Source organism: Pipistrellus hanaki (assembly GCF_964339955.1).
Source record: "Pipistrellus hanaki genome assembly, chromosome: 1".
NCBI lineage: Eukaryota > Metazoa > Chordata > Mammalia > Chiroptera > Vespertilionidae > Pipistrellus > Pipistrellus hanaki.
In genome coordinates this window covers 31221331-31243421 of record NC_140503.1, presented here as the reverse complement: position 1 = coordinate 31243421, position 22091 = coordinate 31221331, and the positions used below count along the sequence as shown (strand labels likewise).

At 45.6% G+C, this 22091-nt stretch overlaps 1 protein-coding gene across 1 annotated transcript; it reads right to left on the bottom strand.

Moving 5' to 3' along the window:
• Nucleotides 1–17500: 17500 nt before the first annotated feature.
• On the bottom strand, nucleotides 17501–20898 carry TMEM30B (transmembrane protein 30B). Its single transcript, XM_084883660.1, has one exon. The coding sequence runs from the start codon at nucleotides 20429–20431 to the stop codon at nucleotides 19370–19372; it is 1062 nt and encodes a 353-aa protein (XP_084739786.1). The 5' UTR covers nucleotides 20432–20898; the 3' UTR covers nucleotides 17501–19369.
• Between the last annotated feature and the right edge of the window lie 1193 nt (nucleotides 20899–22091).

The following is a 22091-nucleotide window of genomic DNA, read 5'->3' as shown; positions in this document are numbered from 1 at the left end:
TTAATGCTACTAGAGGTCCAGCACACAAAATTCATACATGGCCGGGGGGTAGGGGGGTGTCCCTCAGCCTGGCCTGCATCCTCTTCAATCTAGAACCCCTCAGGGGATGTCCAACTTCGGAGGACATCCTAAACAGGCAGTCGGACACCCCTCTCACAATCTGAGACTGCTGGCTTCTAACCACTCACCTGCCTGCCTGCCTGCCTGATTGCTGTTAACCACCTCTGCTTGCTGTCCTGATCAGCCCCTAACCATTCCCCTGCTGGCCTGATTGCTGCCTAACTGCTCCCCTGCTGTCCTGAATGCCCTCAACTGCCCTCCCCTGCTGGCCTGATCACTCCCAACTGCTCTCCCCTGCAGGCCTGATTGCCCCCTAACTGCTTGCACCTCTGACAGCCTGACTACCCCTAACTGCCTCTGCCTTGGCCTCAACATTGGCTTTGTCCGGAAGGAAGTTGGACGTCCAGAAGATGTGTGAATAATCCAGTATAATTAGTATATTACCCTTTTATTAGTATAGATGCGAATTCTTGCACATATAGATTTAAATGTCACTTACCTTTAACTTTCTGAAGAAATATGCTATACATAATATTTTGGGATTTACTTTTTTCACTTTATATTATATTACTAAGATTCACCTAAATTGTGATGTATCTCTGCATCATTTAATCTTTAGTACAACCCTGTGACATAGATATTTTGTCCAATTTTATTGAAGATAAAATTGGGGTTCAGAGAAGTTAGTTAATGTGCCAAAGGACACACAGCTAGGAGGTGGTAGAGGCAAGATCCAAAGCTGAATGCTCTTCTTTTCCCATTCTACAGTGTCTGCACATCTCTATCTATCCTCATAGCTCTCCTTGTCCATATCCACTGCTATGCATATAACATGTATATCTGCAGGGAACCTAGGTTATGGAGTATGAAAGAATCAGTCAAGTCTACCTAATAATCCAGGGGTCCTTACAGTCTGGTAGAGAAATATTAAACATATGCATATAATTTCAAGGTACCTAGTCCTCTAAAGTTTAGAATATACCAGCAGGTAATGTCTTAGGAAAAGTGTCTGAAGGCACAGTAGCCTGCGTGAGGCACACGTGCACAGATGTGCACACACGTGCCCGTGTGCTCTCTGGAGTGTGTCTTAGAACAACATCCTTCTTTTATTTAATCTCACGCACTAAAAGGGCACATGCCTGGGCATTGTTTAGCCAAGTCCTTGCTCTGCACCTTATAACTGTATACCAGAGGCCATGGAAACTGGATCACCCTCTCAGGATGCCATTACCGCCAAGCAGAATCTCATTAAAAATCAATTCCTCGGGTCCATAAAGCCGGTTTATTTTATCTTCCCGGAGTGCCTGCTGCTAGCAGTTACACAGTTCCATTGTGCGGCAGTCTTGTCTGTTAAGAATGTTGCACAAACCAGCTATTTAAAGATTTTCCATTTTCTTTTACGTTAAACTTTATAATTTTGCAGTAGTTTAAGTTTACAGGGTTTGTTTCTCAAGTGCAGGCTATCTTGTTACAAGTGTGAGAAGTAGCCCTGGCAGTCCTGGGGTCCCACTAATTAAATATTTGCCTTTATAAACTAGATGCTGACCAGTGTGAATGTGCAGATTGAATTGGGTAACGGGGACTGGGTGGGAGGGTCAGGGGGACCCCAAAGCTAAGAAAGCCCAATTTGGTCGATTTCTTGTTGGCTGATGCTTCCTGGTGGTAGAAAATTGTGCCTGTGGCCTCCTCTGGTAAAAACACACAGAAATCAGGCGGGAAAATGCTCTTTGTAAGTGACTTCAAGTAGTGTCTCTAGACACCCTAAAAACCAATATGTATCGGCCAAGTTTTATAAATGGGGATTTGAAAGCGCACAGAGGTTTAGTGACCTGTGCAGGTCACACCCTGAATGAGCACCAGAGGTGGAAGAAATTGGAGAGGCCGCTCTGGCCCCATCTGGAATCTTTTAACTCTTCTGACCCCCTTCAGCAGGCGAAGGAGCCAGCTGATTTCAAAGATCGGTGAGCTTTTTGGAACAGGGCTTGGCCGTGAGACAGAGAGGCTTGGATTCCTTGGGTTTTAGCCACCCCAGGATGCAGGCTCGGTGTGCATGTGAGAAGTGTCGGTGTTAGTGCGGAGGATAGGAGGGATGGAGAAGGGCAGGGCAGGCTGGGATTGGATACAAAAAGGGCTAAGATCCCTAAAGCCATCAAAGGCTCCTTCTCCCCTCCACGTTGGGACTAAATAAGCCTATAGTTTCGTTTTTTTTAAAAAAAGGTTTAGAAGTTGACACCGGGAGGAACCAAGCCCAAAATAAACCTCGATGTAATCTTCAACATTTTTCAATTTTATAACATTTTCAAAGAACAGGACTTTCTTCTGTTATGAACGCTTGGAATTTTGACAATGTCATTTCTCTTTAAGTAACCGTTCCTGGGGCCCCCTGCTCCAAGGTGCCTTATGTGGAACCCCGTGTCTGTAAGATGGTAAATGGTGTTGCAACGAAAAGAAGGATTTGTTCACTTATATTTGCACAGTGTTGCGACACTGGATCTCCTTCCTGGGGAGTCATGAGCACATTAGCATATTTTAAAGGTTCTGAAAGGTCCTGCAAGAAGGAAACCGTGTTTTAACTTGTTTGACCCGGAACTTCCCCCACACTTCAGGGAAACAAATACATGTAGCAGCTCATGGAAAGAAAGAATCCACAGAAGACATTTCCGGGAAATGATTAATGCTTCAACATTAAGAAAAAAAAAAGAAAAGAAAAAAAAAACAAGTCCTATGTCCAGTCCACTGTAAAATTTTCCACCTAAATCCCCAGTCACAGGATTCCATCACTAAAAAGGAACCCAGCGGTTTAGTTCTTTAGCCTCACTTTGCCGAGCAGGAGGCAGAGTATTTGGTGACTTATCCACGCCACATGGCCAGGTAGGGACAGAAATTGGACCATACCAGGATCTCCGCCTCCCAAGCCAGCGCTTGTCGGGGTCACTCACCACCTTCTGCCACTCAAAGCACCTTCAGTTCCTCCCCACTCAAAATCATCTGTGACTTTAGAATTATTTTAGTCTGGGCTTGAAAACATGAAGGTGAAAAATTGCTACATCCGTGTTCTGTGTCATGTCTGCCTAGGATGAAACTCTGTGCTAGGATAAAGTATCAAGAGGGCTCCAAGACTACAGCCCAAGAACTAAAAAAGGGGGAGCTCCAGGATAGGGGGAGAGTTTTTATTTTTTTAAATATATTTTATTGATTTTTTTACAAAAAGGAAGGGAGAGGATAGAGAGTTGGAAACATCGATGAGAGAGAAACATCCATCAGCTGCCTCCTGCACACCTCCTACTGCAGATGTTCCTGCAACCAAGGTACATGCTCTTGACCAGAATCAACTTGGGACCTTTCAGTCTGCAGATGCTCTGTCCACTGAGCTAAATATGTTAGGGCACGGGGAGAGTTTTTAAAAAGATTGAGTCTTTAAAAAAAAAAAAAAAAATATATATATATATATATATATATATATATATATATATATATATATATATATATATATATATATATATATATATAAAATCTTCCCCCCCTCCCCCCACACACACAGAGGAAGGGTGAGAGAGAGGTAGAAACATCAAAGATGAGAGGAAATCATTTATTGGCTGCCTTCCATGCGCCCCCTACTGGGGGATCCAGGCATGTGCCCTGACCAGGAATTGAACCATGACCTCCTTGTTCATGGGTCCATGCTCAGTCACTGACCCATACAGGCTGGAGAAGGCCTAAGGCTTGTAGAAAAATTATAGATCCGGAGAGTCTGCAGTGCCAAAGAGCCCCTGAAGCTGCATAAAGCCAGCAGGAGAGAACATTTTCAAACTTCAGGAACGTTTGAGGGTGCAGAGCGGATGGGGTTCATCGCAGGAAAATGCCACCACGAGAACTGTTCGTTGTGAGAGTCTTGGGCCAGTAGCTGGATGGGGCACTGAAACAAGCCTCCTGGACCCCGGGGAGGGCAGAGGGGAACGTCGTTTTCAAAGGACCAGGAAAGGAATGGCCTCAGGAGAACATGTAACAGGAATCGGCTTTATATGCCTGAAGCATCTATAAACCTGCTGTTTCCCATATCCGTGTACATTTTATACTACTAGAGACCTGAAAACCAGCATAAGAGTCTGCGTACATTTAAAACAATTTTTTTATTCTATGAGCTTTGCTGAAATGGAGTCTAGGATAAGGTGAGGAGGTGGAGATAGGTGACTGGGAACAAGAAACACGATTTTTAACATATTTTTATTGATGTCAGAGAGGAAGGGGGAGGGAGTGATAGAAACATCAATGATGAGAGAGAATCATTGATCAGCTGCTCTGGGACGCCCCTTACTGGAGATGGAGCCCACAACCATGTGCCCTAACTGGGAATAGAACTGTGACCTCCTGGTTCATAGGTCGATACTCAACCATTGAGCCACACCAGCTCTGGGCAAGAAACCCAATTTTTAAAGGAAAAACAACCTGATTCCTTGAGCAGGGTGATAGACAGTGGGATTGAAGGGAGTTCTCAATCAAGTGGAGTCTAAATTGATACTCCACTGGGAAGCTTTTTTAAAAATATATATTTTATTGATTTTTTTTTTTTTTTACAGAGAGGGAGAGGGATAGAGTTAGAAACATCGATGAGAGAGAAACATTGATCAGCTGCCTCCTGCACACTCCTCACTGGGGATGTGCCCACACACAAGATACATGCCTTTCACCGGAATCGAACCTGGGACCCTTCAGTCCACAGGCTGACACTCTATCCACTGAGCCAAACCTGTTTTGGCCACTGGGAGGCTTTTCTTTGGGCGTCTCCCTTGGCAGTGTTTTATCACTATACTGTATGGCCTTTCATTCTTGGGGAGGGGGGCGGGGGGGAGCAAGCTGAGTTGGAATGGAATTGGCTCGGTCTTAGCTCTGACAAGACAGTCACAATAATGGAAGACATCTTTTCCCTATAACTTTGCAAAACATGAAAGCAGATATTGGCTCTGAGTATGTCTGATGGTCTCACTTTATTTCCTGTCAACAGAAATAACTCTGATTTATATTTGGTCGTCAACTTCACACACTCACATACAACTCGTATCGAGAGAGCACAGGGGGGTGTGCTCTACACAGCCGTGATGTATGTCTGTTCAGCAAAGCTTCCTGGTCCAAAGGAGACCTCAGGGACAGAGAAAGACGCTTCAATATTCTCGCTCTTCTGACACCCCATCCCCGGTGCATCCTGCCAGGGAGGCCTATTCCACGGGCTGCGGGTGAGCTACGTGCTGGCTTTGATCTCCGAGCCCCTCACTATCCTCTTTGTGATCCGGAAAGGTGTTGGCTAGGAGCCAGTCATTACAGTGAGATGCTGAAGGCTGCGGGGCGGGTCTACGCTGACATGTGGCACATCGTCTTATTCTTCTTCTAGTATCTGCGTACACGAGGGGAGTGAGAGAATTTTTAAAATTCCATTTCCTTCTCCAAAATTGATGGATGGCACAGTCTGTGGAAACTGAGTGACTACGCCGCTGCAGTGAATGCCATCCTATGTCATCTGGTTTTGAACTCCGAATCAGACATTCTTTCCACGGCCCTGTTATTATACTTTATAATTCACTGAATGGAAAGCCATCATTCATAACATGCACCATTGTTTTATGCACCACTGAGAAAAAAAAAAAAGGCTGCCAATTAAAATGGCACCTAATCATTTCTGGAATTGAAAGTTTTGTATTTTATCCTGATTAAAAAGATTATTTTATATTTATTCAGATAGATTTATATCATGGAACCCACTGGTGCAAAGGTAAAAAGGAAATATGTATGTAAAATAAATTGGCTTGTAGAGACCAGTTTGGCTCAAAGGATAGAGTGTCGGCTTGGGGACTGAAGGGTCCCAGGTTCGATTCTGGTCAAGGGCATGTACCTTGGTTGCGGGCATATCCCCAATAGGGGGTGTGCAAGAGGCAGCTGATTGATGATTCTCTCTCATCGATGTTTCTAACTCTCTGTCTCTCTCTCTTCCTCTCTGTACAAAATCAATAAAATATATATTTTTAAAAATAAATAAATAAATAAATAAATAAATTGGCTAAGTTTCTCCTAATACTCCTCCAGATCCCCCTGGAGACAGAATCTTCGATGTCTCTGTGATTGTACACACTGCAAGGGTGTTGTCCCCAAATATAATGACAGGGCAGCCCAAGGATAGCAGCATGACAGCGGTCACCTCGCTGACAGTACGTCTAAGGGACAGCTGTAGTAAAATGCTACGGGTAGTGAGAAGCCAGGAATTTGAGATACATCCTAATGTGTTGGGGAAAGGGGTGTATCTTAGAATGGAAGAAATATGACATTTCAGTATCTAAACCCGGTACAAGATCATGTAGACAAGATTTTTAAATATTTTACAAAATGTCTACTTCTATTTCTTAGGTTCAATGATCAACCTCAAAAAAAAAAAATAAGTGAAGTTTAAAATCATCCACACTTGAATTATTGTTTCATATAAGCAATTCATAGGATCCTGAGTGAGTATATTAGTTTTCTTTCTGAGAGCCTCTAGACAGGTGGAGAGCTGTTGCTGTAGAGCCTAAGACCATCGGAAAACACAGATATTTACATTATGATACATAACAGCAGCAAAATTATAGTTATGAAGTAGCAACAAAAGTGATTTTATGGTTGGGGGTCACCACAACATGAGGAACTGTATGAAAGGTTGCAGCATTAGAAAGGTTGAGAACACTGCTCTAGAGGTTTCCTTCTTTTTATTTTTGTTAAACTATTTGAATCTTTATTGTTGGAATGTGGGGAGCTGACATGGCCAGGGCATGCTCAGCCCCAGGGCGCCTGAGGTGCCGAGCCAGCTCAGCCAGGCTCAGTGACCCTGAGCGGAGGCGGTGAAGGATTAGGAAAGACAGACAAGAGAAGGAAAGCTGGGACTCAGTGGGACGCTGCTTCCCTGGTGGGGACCCAGCAGCACCAACGCCCACAAGCCCTGTCTTTATTATATAGTCAGATGCCCCGAGGCAAAGTAAGGGCGTGGTCAAGATGTTCACAACATTCTGGTGGATTTCAGTCCCACTCAATTAGATGCACCTGACCAAGCTTTGTTTACTTGCAGCCTAAATCACTTAGGCAGGTGGGATCACGTGTTCAGACCATAGGTTCAAGCTTACAGCTATAGCTGTTGGCTATAATGGTGCTGGGAGGGCTCTACTCTCTAAGCTGGGGCTTGCACGTGGCCACAAGAGGACTGTACCCTCTCATAGGTCCAAGGCTTGAACCTGTTCACTGTAGCAGTGCCCCACATTGAAAGTATTTCATAGCCTGCCCCCACACACCCTGCAGGCCTTCACCACCGCATTGTCTGTGTCCACAGTTATGCGAATATGCATACAAGGTCTTTGGTTAATCTCTTCCCACCCACCCTCCCCCACCTTCCCTCTGTGATTCCACAGTCTGTCCCATGCTTCTGTGTCTCTGGATCTATCTTATTCTTCAGTTTGTTTTGTCCATTAGAATTCACAAATGAATGAGATCATGTGATGCTTGTCTTTCTCTGACTGGCTTAGAGATTTTCTTCTTGAAAGAAGTGGCCATTGACAAGAAATATCTTGTCAGACTAGCAAGCCTGTGAAGCAATTTCATATTCCCGGGAGAGGTGCCTGGCAATATTTATCAGTCTTTCATTTACGCCCCCCCCCCCCGACAATTTCGAATATAAAATAACATGTTCATGCCTATTTGACAAAGTTATTTGGTAAAAAGAAGAAGAGTAGCCGTCTGTTTTCATCGTTTGTGCTTAAGGTTAAAACTAAGTAGCTGACATACTCTTTCTTACCATTAGCATCAGGAATTTTTCCTTTATGACACAGTTTTAAAATAAACAGAGGGTTTTTCTGAGGAAAAATCTTAAATTGGTGGTAACCACTAGAATGATATCTGAAAAAAAAATATTCTATATTACTTGAATAAAAATTAAAGGAAAGCATGCCAGTTTATTTTTTTTGATAGATTAATTGGAATGTATTAAAACTCAGTGAAATATTATGAAATTTATAGGCATTCGTATTTTATTTACTCTCGGGAACTTTAATTTTTGAAGCTAGTGGTTCACATGATCGTACAAAATCTCATAAAAACAGATTCCTCCCTCCCCCCCCCCCCACTTCCCACTTAGACACAGAGGTAGTTAAATGCTGATGATTCTGTCTCCGTCCAGCAGAGGGCAGTAGTGCACATCTTTTGAAGCAAGATTCCCATTTCAGGTTGGACCCGGCTGAGAAACCGCACACCACTAGCCGCATCTCTAGTGTCAGGCTTCCTCTGACAGACCTTGGCAGGGTCAGCGGGGCGCAAGGAGGTGGCTTCATGGTGCCAGGTTGCAGAGTGGAAGCCTCCTCTTCCCAGTTCTGTAGACTCTCCCTCTTCCCCTCCCCCTCCCCCCCGCCCTCCCCCCCCCCGCCCTCCCCCCCCCCCCCCCCCCACACACACACACACACACACACGCGCAGCCATCTCCAGCCCTCGGGTGTGAGACACAGGAAAAATGCGCGAGTCTAGGACAGAGCCCTATTGCTTGGCTGCTTAAGTTCACCTTTGCAAAAAAAAAAAAAAAAAAAAAACTCCGGGGAATGTGGTTAAAAGGCACCGCATTTCCTTCCCAAGATTTCTTCCCAAAATGCAGAAAACAGGAGGAACTGCCATCTAAGAGGTGATGGGTGGCTTTGGTCCTAAGGATCCTCTAAGCTGCCTCTCCATCCTCCCCAGCCGGATACAGCATTTGCACAAACCGGGACCCACCAGGATTCCCTGGAGACTGACCAGCAGAGGCGCCTGTGTTCCTAAACTTTCCGTTGAAATGGAGTACGTTGGGCAGCAATCCATCTAATATCATTTTTATTAGACAATTTAAAGAAAACGCTAAAATGAAACTTCTCCAAGGTCCTCAACGAGGTGACAGATGCTTCAGGATGACTTATTCTGACATTGTGTATTATCGAGTCTGTAGACGCCCTAACACCACAGAAAGGGATAGAATAGAAAGCTGTCCTGAACAAAATTTTTAAAAAAATAAATTAAGTAATTTAAATAAATAAGTAAAATAGAATAAATAACAATAGTGCCGTCGCAAAGATGTAGTCAGTCTTAGAACCCTGGCCATGCTTTTGTTTCTTTCTTTTATATATATATATATTTTATTGATTTTTTTTTTCTTTTACAGAGAGGAAGGGAGAGGGAGGGAGAGTTAGAAACATCGATGAGAGAGAAACATAAATCAGCTTCCTCCTGCACATCTCCCACTGGGGATGTGCCCACAACCAAGGTACCTGTCCTTAACGGGGATCAAACCTGGGACCTTTGAGTCCACAGGCCAATGCTCTATCCACTGAGCCAAACCAGTTAGGGCTATGCTTTTCACTAGAACAGAGGGAAGTGATCAGGCTGTTCTTATTTCTGTCAATCCTGTGCTATACACAGTTTCAGCAATAATCACACAATGGACGCTAGGGTTCCGCCTTCCCCTTTAAGCAGTAGAACTTTACCAGTACCTTGGGTGCCCTGGGAACCTTCCCTGGCTTCCTTCCATTTGGTCCTGTCTCTCTCAGAGCCATTTCTGAGCTTTTCATCTTAGGATGATTCTTTGTCTCTTCTGTCCCAAGGGTCCAGTTGTTACCCCATGTTCTAAAATCACCGGTGCACTAGTAAACTGCTGAAGCTTCATAATAAATCTTCATTTCCAGTGGGTCATGCGGGATTCTAACCCCTGTTCTTCTTTCTCAGGGGTGTCTTGTCTATTCTTGTTCCTAAATAAATTGATCATTTTTTTGTTTGTTTGTTCTTTTCCCATGCTTTTTTGGAGAGAGAGGAAAGGCGAGAGGGAGGAGGAGAGAGACAGAGGACAGAAAGAGAAATATCGATGTGAGAGGCATATCCATGGAGTGCCTCCTGCACCCGCTCCGATGTGCAACCCAAGTTGCAGGTTCAATCCCCAGAGAAGGTGGGGATTGAATCTGCAACCTAAGTATGTGCCCTTGACCAGGAATCGAACCCATGACCCTTCTGTGTGCAGGCCGACACTCTATCCACTAAGCCCCACCAGCCAGGGCAGATTAATCTTAATATTTATATAGGATTCTAAGTCAAGTGTCCCAACATGGCCCCTCAGTCTGACGAGCTGGTTTGAATTGTGGCTGTCAGTTACCACCTGTGCTGGTTACTTAACCTCTCTGAGGGTCAGCTTCCTCAACCGTGGCATACAGTTACTGGTATCTAGTTCCTAGGATGATAATGTGATAACACAGGTGTTTAGAACATCGTCTGGGAAGTGTCACTATTGACTTGGAGTGGCAGGAAGTTTTGCAGCCACACTGACCCCGGCTGCAATCCTGGCCGTCTCTTGCCAAATGTGTCACCTCGGGCCAGTTGATTTTTCCAGACCTCTGTGTCTACATTTGCAAAATGGGGATGATATTAAGGTTTGGCGAAATTAAATGAGAAAACCGAGGGAAATTGCTTAGCATGTCGCCTAGTGCATGGTGAAGTGCTTAACAATTTCATTTCAGAGTTTTGACTAGATTTAATTTTAAGAGTGAACTGCACCTTCACACTAAAAGCTATCTCTACCCTCACTCCGGAGTATCTACAGAAACACTTGCCTCTGAGTCACTGGCAGGGAAATTTGCAAAACCACCTCTTGTGTCTTTGCAGCTTCTCTCTGCTTTCCTCTTTCCGAGGTGCCGGGACCTGGGGAGAGAAGCTGTTTCTGACGTGGGCCGCACCCCCCACCCTCGGCCCTCCCTCTGCTGCCAGAGCCTGCTCTGCTGGCCGCAGGCTGACGATGCAAAGCTGTTTCTTAACTCGTTTCCCAGAATCAGAGGAAAGTTTAACATAACAACCTTTTATAGCTCCTGCCCGGGAACATATATTACTTTAAAAAAATAAAAATACCTTTCCCTTATCATGCATTACTCTTTTACATGGACAATGTTCCTGACGTATTGGAGTAATATTCCACAGTTTGCTGTGACTTGGAGGTTTATGGCTCTTCTGTGGCGGATCAGACTAAACATAATTCATTCATAGCGACTTCGTGCTCAGGGAAATAAACCCCCAAACTTAAATAACTATGGTGTGACCTCTGTGAAATATTATTTATGGCTCTAGAACCGCCATTATATAGATACCAAGATGTGCCAAATGTTATGAACCGAACACCAGTCGGCAAATGGGACAACGAGCATTTCCATTTATGTATGTATGTATTTATTTATTTATTTACTTAACTTACTTTCGTGCTTATTTGCTTATTTGCTTTCCCTTCTGGACATTTCTCTGCAAGTGTTATTTTGATTTGAATGGATCCTGGGGTAGTTATCTGGCGGGGAGAAGCGGTGTTCGTTTATATTTTATTGTACAGCACTGCAGAAAGTAGAAAGGAGCGCCACAGAGTGTAAACATTCCATTCACTCACTGCAGTTTCATAGGAAAGACATTGGTTTACCTTTGGGTAGAAAGTAACTGTCCCCATTATTCATGGATTCCCGTAACCCAACTGCTGTTCATTTCTGCACAGCCATTACTTTATGGAGGAAAACCTGGCTGCCCATCGAAGAACTTTCCAACGGGAACTTGAAGCTCAGCATTTCCACGCTGTTAAGAATATTGGTGCCTCCCCAGCAGTCCTCACTGGAAGATTTTGAAATGTTTAGAGTGTCATTTCCATGCCTTGTTTGTTTTCTCAGCTATTTCCGATGCACCCCACTATACTGTAAGAAATAATACATTGAGTGGTGGGAAAGTAAAGGAATTCATTGGTTTCCTAATAATCATTCAACAAATGTTGGAGAGCCCACCATGTGCTGGTCACTCAACGTGGCGAGGGCAATGATGAAGATGAATGAGAGAAAAAAATCCTTAGGTCTCAAAGCCTAACGATCTGGATACAGAGCTAGATAAGCAATAAGTAATTTCTAGGCAGCACAGTAAGTGCTGCGGGAGAGGAATGGGACACGCACAAAAGGAAGAGCAGGTTGAGGCCAGGGTGTGGAGAAGGCCAGGAGGGCCTGCAGCGTGCTGCACCGAGGATGGAGGACACAAGCTCTGAGCATAGCCTTGAGGATGGATGGGAGATTTGGGCGGTCAGGTGATGGGCAAAGACATAAGGGGATTCTGGGTTCAGGTCTCTTCCAATCATTCAGTATGGCCTTGGAGGAAAAGGAGATGAAGATTTAGATCAAGATTAACCATGATGGTCTTATAGGCTCTTCTAAGAAATGTAGACTTTGTCCTATAGACTGTGTGTGGAATGAGAGATTTTAAGTTGAGGGTAACCTAATGTTTTGGCTAACTTAGTGGTCAGCAAACTGTGGCTCGCGAGCCACATGCAGCTCTTTGGCCCCTTGAGTGTGGCTCTTCCACAAAATACCATGTGTGGGCGTGCATGTACAGTGCTATTGAAACTTTGTGGCCCATGCGCAGAAGTCTGTTTTTCGCTCTCAAAAGAAATTTCAATCGTTGTACTGTTGGTATTTGGCTCTGTTGACTAATGAGTTTGCCTACCAGTGGGCTAACTCATTGTAGCCGGGATGTGAAGAATGAACTGAGCCCAATTAGGAGGCTCCTTCAGTTTCCAGATAAGAAATAACAAAGCCCCGGGCCAGAGCAGTGCCAGAGAGAAACCTGAGTTAAACTGCCTTTGGGATATAGAATCACATCCAATCTGGACTCAGAAAGAAACAAGAGGATTCAAGGAGGCAGGTCAGATTTTTGGTCTGGGTGATTGAGAGCAACAGAGAGGCTGTTCTTGTAAGAATGGGTTTTGGGTAGAGGTCAGAGTTTCATGCTGATCATATGGAGCTTACTGTGCCTATAGGAAATGTAGGTGTGTTGCAGAGGCTGTTGGAAATATGAGTTTGGAGAGAAGTGAGGATGGAGATACAGATTCTACCATTTTTATTTGCAATGTTCAATAATGTTTTCACAGATTCATGGAAGTGAGTATATGAGCTAATCTGCCTAAGTAAAATTGGAGAAATATCATAATTCAGATTTTTTAGGCAAATTATCTATATACTAAAACTCTGATGCGTGAAATTCGTGTAAGAGTAGGCCTTCATAGCCGTAGCTGCCTGAATGCTTCTCTCACAGCCCCAGGGGCTGAAGCCCTGGTTTCATCCAGGAAAGACTTTTAGTTTAATTAGCATATTACACTTTTATTGTCCTACCTAATAAAGAGGGAATATGTTAATTGACCCTTGCACCATCGAAAAGATGGCGACACCCACAGCCAATAAAGAGGGAATATGCTAATTGACTGTCACACCCACAGCCACAAGATGGTGGTACCCAGTCCCCTCAGCCCCGCTGGGGTGGCAGGAGTGTGGCAAGGCTGTACAAGGCTGCTCCGTGTACCTGCATCTGGAGTCCCCCAGTCCCCTCAGCCTCCCAGCTGCCCAGGGTCAGCCTGAGGCACAGGCAAACCGCAGATGGTGGCTTCCCAGCTGCCCAGGGCCGGCCCAAGGCTCAGGTAACCAGGGCCAGCCAAGGCTTGCGCTGCCAGCAATGGCAGCAGCAGAGGTGTGATGGGGAGTCACCTTCCCCTGATCGCCAGGTCGCCTCCCACCCCTGAGGGCTCCCAGACTATGAGAGGGGGCAGGCTGAGCTGAGGGACTCCCCCTCCAGGGTATGAATTTTCATGCACTAGGCCTCTAGTTATAGATATAAAAACCTAAGTGACCTAACAACTAAATGACCGAATAACCAGTCAACTGGTTGCTATGACATGCGCTGACCACCAGGGGGCAGACATTCAATGCAGTAGCAGCCCCCTGGTGGTCAGTGCACTCCCACAGCAGGAGCACAGCTGACCAGGATAAGCAGTGCCAAGATGAGCGGGAGTGGCTCCTTGGCAGCCACCTGCTACTTTGCACACTGCTACATCCCTCAGGGAGTGTTGGATGCTGGTTTCAGCCTGATCCCTGCAGGCCATGCTGAGGGACCCCATTGGTGCACAAATCCATGCACTGGGCCTCTAGTGTTGATACACAGGTAACTCTTAATCACTAAAGCCCTGAAGGAAAAAAGTAAAAGTATATCACTTCCAATGACTGGGAAATGTTGCCTTTTCCACAATGGATTCTACAACAAGAATGGGAAATGTTTTTTACTTAAGTCCCTAAGGAGAATGAATCGAGTCTTTCACTGAAAATACTCAAATGGTCCACTGAAATTACTAGCACTGCCACACCCGGAAGCTATGTTCTTGTTTAAAAAGCTGTTTATGTCTACAGAATTCTGACCCAAACTGAGGAAAATAGGAAGGAATATGCTTCTACTTCATCAGTCTTGCTGACTTTTTAAAAGCTCGTGCGTTTTGATGGGTAAGATTAATGAGACCACATAGTGTTAAGCACCTTGGACTTCCAGAACAAAGGCCTTTTGGAGAACAAAGTAGCATTATTAATTACATATCATTTACAGTTTTCATCGGCAATGTAAGGTTTCAGCCACTTCAACGGGAACTTTAGTGCTCAGTGTGGAGGGCAAGGCTATTAGCGAAGGTTCTTGACAGCAATGCCTTGGCTTCTAAGGAAAATGATAAATCATACTCAAATTGATCAAAAAGACAAGCTGAGGGGCTCAGGAGGGGAGCCACCTTCGCTTACTGGGTTTCTCAAAGGCCTTGTCATCCATGAATCTGCTGGTGAGCTCTGCCCTCTGCTACCAGCTCCCTTTCCTGACACCCCCCCACCACACACACACACCCCTTCTGTACACCTTGATAACCCAGAAAATGCCTCATGCTCCAAACTTCACCTTCTCTCTTATTTCCCCTCACCTATCTTTCTACATGCCATAACAGTCTATGTTGGGTTTCATTGCTGCAGGATATATTTTGTCCTCTGGTGACCTGCCCATCCACATATATGAAATAAAGAAATTCTAGTGTGGTAGAGGAACAAACCCTTTCCTCTACTGACAGGGTTCTTTGGCTGGTCTAATGATCAAAAAGACCCGAGGCAGATTAGCAAGAGAAAATAACCAAATTTAACACATATATTTATAGGAGAACCCCACATACCTGAGAGAGTCATGGACTCTGCATGCACGAGAGGTTCAGAGACAGAAAGAGAACAAGAATGTAAAAGGCATCATGAGCTAGAGATGAGGTAAGGTGCCCCTGGTCGGGGTTGGGGGTGGGGGAGGGAGAGCGGGAGGGGCTTCAAAGAGTCACTGCAGAATGCTAAGAACATGCTTAGTAAATAGAAATTTGCCCTATCCTAAAGACAGGCCAAAAGAGGCCATCTCTGATCATTTCTTATTATGGACAAGGCCCCTGTTTCAAGTCCTTCTAGATAGTTGAGGGGCAGAAGTTTCTCTTGAGTCCAGGCTAAAGCTGTCTTTAGCTCACAACCATCTGCATACTACAGAGGCACATCTTGGGGTGAGCTGTTCTGAAACTCCATACTGGCTTGCTGCAGTGACCTAATTTACACAATTAGGTGCTAAGTGGGGACTCACAGCACAGGTACCAAAACAGTGGGGACATCTCCTTTCCTGAATACACATCGTTAGTCTGATTAGGGCAATTGTGGGAGATGGCTGTATATGGTGAATGCTGTTAACATTTTTGCAAATTCTTTACCCAAGGTGCTGCTCTCATGTAAGAGTTCTTCAGGACCTTAATGTGTTTCAGATTCACCAGGGCCTTCTTAATGACACTTGAAAAACTGCTTTGTTTTTGTCAGAGGGGAAATTAAGAAAAATTATTCTGGGGGTGGGGGTGGGGTGGGGGGTGGGAAGCGAAGTAAAATTTAAAAAAAAAACTGTTATCTAAAATGAGTCAGCTATGTTTTAGCTACAGAAACAATATCTGGAATGCAAAGAAATGCCCGATAAAAATAAAGAGAGAATTTCCTGTTATGACAGTAACTGATGACTTATATCCAAGGGCATGCAAGGAATTGATTATATTGCAGCTCTACCAATAACTCTGAGAATTTAAGATTGTTGAGATTACCAATGACAGGAAGGGAACAATAAATTTAAAATGACAGAGGCCGGCTGGTGTGGCTCAGTGGTTGAGTATTGACTTATGAACCAGGAGGTCATGGTTGGTTCCCAGTCAGGGCACATGCCTGTGTTGTGGGCTTGATCCCTAAGGGAGGCATGTAAGAGGCAACCAATCGATGATTCTCTCTCATCATTGATGTCTCTATCTCTCTCTCCCTCTCCCTTGCTCTTTGAAATCAATATAAATATATATTTTTTAAAAATAAATTGAGGCAGAAGGGCTGTGGTTATATATTGTCCATTGATATTTGTTACTAAAGGAAACCTCAGATTATTATTCTGTCTGATTTTTAAAAAATATATTTGTATTGATGTCAGAAAGGAAGGGAGAGGGAGAGAGAGAGACAGACATCAATGATGAGAGAAAATCATCAATTGGCTGTGGTCAGAGCCTCAACCAGGGAGCCCAAGAATCAAACAGTGACCTCCTGATTGATGGGGCGACTCAACCATTGAGTGGCACTGGTCAGGCTGTCTCTGATTTTTAACAATTGCACAATCAGTAAATTGTTGTTTTAGTTGATTTGATTCTAGAAATACATGGAAAATCTTTGTTATATTATTGTTTTGGGAGTTCCCACGTAGTTTGTCTTTTGCGTTCTATTTTATCAAGATAGGTCAAAGCACATTTCCAGTCCAATTACTGAGGTTCACTTTTTTCTTTCTCATCCCAGAAGACAGATTAAGCTAGGACACATTTATTGGGCAACAGAAGTATTCAAGCCTGACTAGAATCCTGAGAGAGCAAACAAAATGCTACTGCACAGGAAAATGTTTCACATTTTTGTTTTTAAGGTTTGAGGTTTTGTAGTACAAAATACCTAACAAATAAATGCAATTCAGAATTTGAGTAAAGTGCAGAAATGAATAAGACTGCTATAATCACATTCATTAATTACTTTTAATACTAAATGTGTATATATATTAATATATTTTATTGATTTTTTACAGAGAGAGGAAGAGAGATAGAGAGTTAGAAACATCGATGAGATAGAATCATCGATCAGCTGCCTCTTGCACACCCCCTACTGAGGATGTGCCCGCAACCAAAGTACATGCCCTTGACGGGAATCGAACCTGGGACCTTTCAGTCCGCAGGCCGATGCTCTATCCACTGAGCCAAACCGGTTTCGGCCTAAATGTATATTTTTAAATTGACCACATTTTACCAAATTCAAACAGTTGAAGATCATTTAATTCATACTACATGTTGATGTTGAAATAAGTTCAATTGTTTTAAGTAGCTAGCACTGAAAGATTGAGTTCACTTTGAGCCATATTCTCAAAGATGATTTTCTTGCTGCAGTATTAAGTCTGCTAATAATAAATGAGCAAAGAGGTTGGTACTGTTTGTGCCTTTAAGATCATAGTTCAAAAGCAGTAAGCAAACACGATAACAAAGGTAAAACAAACATAACCTTTATTCTCCTTCAAAAACCCAGAGAATAGGGCCTGACGCACTGATTTAATCAGATACTTTACATTTTGTAGTCTCACTTAAAATTTTATAGCAATAGACTGAATATTGTACAACTGATAGCAAACATACATTATTGCTCTCAACTACATAGTAAAAAAAAAATGGAGTAAATTCTCTTATCCAACATAAGGAAGAGCTAAGCTAGTGAGCTGCTGAATTAGACATTCATAATAAATAAAAATTACTCTATATAATGATCATATTTTCATAGCCTAAAATCACAGTGTGCAATCTGACATAAACTTGTGTCACCTTCAGGAACTGGGAAACCAACACACTGGGACTGCTAATTATATATATGCAGATAGTGGAACAGAATCTCTGAAATCACATTCCTGAAGATCTGACCAGATGTCATGAATATGCATACTATCCACCCATCATTATTTTTTAAAGAACTAGAGTAAAATAAAATTAAAGTACTCAGTACAATTCAGCATTTCTTTGACTACTAAAAGAAAAATCCTCAAGTCCTTGCACTGCTTTACAGGCCTGAGCAAAACCAGTAGTGAGTGGGCAGGAGCTGTGAGAGAGAGCAGGCGCTGCAGGGCTCCGACTGACAGAACACATATGACCACTCTCAGCCAGCAAACTGGCTAACATGATTTCACTAAGTTCCTGAGCCATAAAAAAGTGCTTTAAAAATTCTTTTGCTTCTTAGAATAACTTTGTATATATTGGGATTATTTTTAGAGTAGTCAGAATTTAACATCTCAAATGTTCAAACAATTCTTATGATTCTACTTTACGTATCAGACTATAGTCCTTAGCATTCATTTAAACATAATTACTAGGAACAAACCAGCTCCATTGAACAACATAAAGTGTTTTTTTTTTTTTTCTTAGACCTAAGGGAAAAGGTAGGAATTTAGCCCTTTCTCTTTAAGCATAAGAAATAATTTAATGACACAGAGGACTGAGTCGGAATTCAGGAGACACAGATAAGGCTTAGAAAAACCACTTCCCCTCTAAGATCCCTTCCAGCTACTGGATTCTAGGGTTAAAATGTTCCCTTCCAAGTTCAAGGAGGAGTGCTAGACCAGACCTGTAACACCTATTGCCACAGGCCCTGGGGATAATTGACTACCCGAAAGGCTGGCCTGGGGGACTGCTTCAGGCCCAGCCCCAGACAAAGGAGGAAATGGGAAAACAATCAGTATTAGACAGTTTCCTGAGTCAGGAGGAATTTCCAGAGGGGCCCCGGCCTCACTGTATCAGAATTTCTGAGGATGGTGCCTCCTAATCCACCTACATTTTAAACAGGCACAGTCTCCCCCACATCTTCCTACCTCCATAGGTTATTTGTGGGCGTCCCTCTCTACCCCATTCCTGCCAAAAAAAGAAAAACAGAAAAACAGAATGAAAGCACTGTAGTAGTGGTAAAGGCTCTGGAATCAAGAGTCAGGAGCCAAAGAGGAGCTGCCTGGTCGTGAATGCGTTATTTAACACCTCCAGGTCCCTGTCTCTTCATTAAGTAGACGAAAAGGAGTGTCTACCTTCCCTTTCGTTCTCAAATGCTACGGATCGACGAATGCATCAACTCAGGAAATCACGAAGGAGAGGGGGAGGTCTTGCAAGGTCGTCCTATTCTACAGCCCCAACATCCCAACCAGTCCGGTAGCCCCCAATGGGATGCCATTACTCTCTCTGGTCCCCTCATCCACACAGGAGGGGGAAAGTGAGGCTAGGCTGGACCTGGGCGAGGGGCGAGGGGTAAGGAGCCAAGGGGAGAAGCTTGCAAGAGAGTCTTGGCAAGAAGCAGGACAAGATGCTTTGAAAAGCAGGTTATCATCACTCCTGGTCCTCCGCCTCGTCGTTCTGGTCCTGGTATCGGATGTAGACGAACAGCATGACAAAGCCCGTGAGGATGCAGAGGGAGCCCACGACCAGGTAGGCGATGCCCAGGAAGGGGTTCTTGCCCCCCATCCAGGAGATGCTGCTCAGGATGATGCGCTTGTGGCCGCCGAAGGCGCGCACCGGGTAGTTGTAGGTGATGTTGACGCGGTAGTGGCCGCGGGGCAGGCCGGCCGAGTAGTTGCCCTGGCGGATGCGCGCGTACAGCTTGCGGAACCAGGGCAGCGCGGCCGTGCGCATCCACACCACCAGGTCCTGGTTGACGAAGCCCGTGTTGTTGGGGTCGGGGCTGAGCTGGTAGACGGGCACGGGCCAGTTGGGCGGGCGCGTGGTGCCCCTGAAGGCCAGCGCCAGGCTGCCGTTCACCAGGGGCGGGTTGTGGAACTTGATGTGGTAGTCGGTCCACCAGGCGATGGCGGTGCGGTCGAGCGGCACCTCGACGTAAGGCCCGCCGGGCAGGCGCTGGTGCCACAGCGAGAAGGTGTCGTTGAAGAGGCTGTTGGCGATGGCGCCGCAGGGCGCGATGGGCACGCCGCTGGCGTTGCGCTGGTAGGGCACGCACTCGTTGGCCGGGTGGCGCAGCGCGCTGGGCCACCCGCTCAGCTGCGCGTCGTCGCGGGACACGCCGTAGCGCCGGTTGTTCTGGTAGAAGTTGGTGAGCTCGTAGTAGAGGTACACGGGGCCCTGGAAGAGCTCGGACAGCGTGAAGTTCCAGACGCAGCGGCAGCTGGGCGGCGGCGCGCGGTCCTGCTCGGCCAGGCCGCACGGCGAGCAGTCGCCCGTGCCCGGGTTGCCCGTGTAGTCGTAGCTCATCTCCTTGATGCCCAGGGACGAGTAGTAGAGGCCCAGGCCCAGGCCGATGAAGGCCAGGCCGGCGCAGAAGAAGAGCGGCAGCGCGATGCTGGCCGACAGCAGCGGCTGCCAGGCGGGGAGGCGCTGCTGCGTGAACGCCGTGTTGTCGGGCTGGTGCGCGCCCCGCGCCGTGGCGCTCCAGGTCATGGCGGCCCGGCCGGCTGGGACGCGCGGGCGAACGGACGGACGGAGGGTGGGGGCTCAGGTGGGACCGGCCGATCGCTTCTGCCTCCGCCTCCGCGCTGGGCGATGCTGGGGAGCTGCTCCCGGGTCAGTTTTCCGCGGGCGCAGGTGAGGTTTGGCACCGGCCCTCGCGCAGGTGAGTCTAAGTTCCAGGTTCCGGGCGCACCGACCGGACCCCACGGTTCCGCTTCGGCGCAGGTGGCCCGGCCGGCTCCGCCCCGCGGGTGATCGGAGCGCTCCCGCTTCCGGAGGGACGGGGCGGGCGTTCCCTGGCTCACCTGGCGGCCCAGGCTCGCGTTTCCTCCGGGCCGGTGGGTCCGGCCTCCAGCTCCTCCTCCTCCAGGTGAGTGGCGGCCCCAGGCTGCCTCTGAGTGGCTCACACCTGGCTCAGGTACCACCTTCCCTTCCCTCTGCCATCCCGGAGACTAGAGTGCCTGGGCCAGTCTTTCCCCAAATGACAGGAGCTGCAGCCTGCAGCACAAGAGGGAGTGTCCCGCGGGTCCTGGAGACTTGACGATTTCAGGTTATTAATCCTATTTGACCCGGGGGGGTGGGGGGGGTGTGGAGGGGAGGGAGTAGATCCTCCGTTTCAGGCAACTTTCAGCCACAAATCGTAATGCCCAGGGGATTCCACTCTGGGAAATCTGTTTTGAATTCAATGACTGCATTCACAGTCTAGCATTTTTTTTTTTTCAAAGAGAAAATGATTTTCTGGCAAGTGCCCCAAAGTGGAAAATTCTCTAAAAATAAAATGGCTTTAAAAAGAAAATCGGGCCTGCCTGGCTGGCGTGACTCAGTGGCTGAGCATTGACCTATGAACAGGTCACTCACTGTTCCTTTCAGTCAGGGCACATGCCTGCGTGGTAGACTTCATCCCCCGTGTGGGGTGTGCAGGAGGAAGCTCATCCATGATTCACTTTCATCACTGAATTTTTCTCTCTCTCCCTCTCCCTTCTCTGAAATCAATAAAATATATATTTTAAAAAGATTTAAAACAATCAGGTCTGACCCGCTGGATGGTTGAAGCATCATCCCATACACCAAAAAGGTGGTTGTTGGATTCCAGGCCAGGGCACATATCTAAGTTGAGGGTTCAATCCCTCTCATGGAGTATGAGAGGCAACCGATTGATGTTTCAATCTCACATCGATGGTTTTTTCTTTCTCCCTCCCTTCCTCTCTGTCTCATCTATATTTCTTTTCAGATCATTGGTCTGATTATTTGCACAAGGCCTGATCCAAGTTCCCAAAAGGCCTAGTTGCTGTCCACAGTAAGGACCTTGGAGTGTTTGGCCTAAGGAACTGAATCTGAACTACCAGGATGTATAGGGCTATTATTATAAAGTGAGGCCAAATTAGCTCTACACATTGCTTGGGATTCTGGCTTTTCTATCTGGGTTGGTACAATATATACAGGGGGTGTCAGGCTATTTCAATTTTGTGCTAAACCCTCCCTAGGTGTTGAGGTCTTCCTGCCTCCCCTGCAGCTCATAAAATGCAAATAATTTAAATATTTTCTGTATTGCACTACTGCACTCAGAATAATATACTGCATTCAAGAGTCATTCAAAACTCCTTGAAATATGGGAAGTTAAAAATACTTGCAATTTTAAACAGCAGGATTT

Coding starts and splice junctions, on each gene's coding strand:
- TMEM30B (XM_084883660.1), bottom strand. CDS start 20,431: ATGACCTGGAGCGCCACGGCGCGGGGCGCGCACCAGCCCGACAACACG.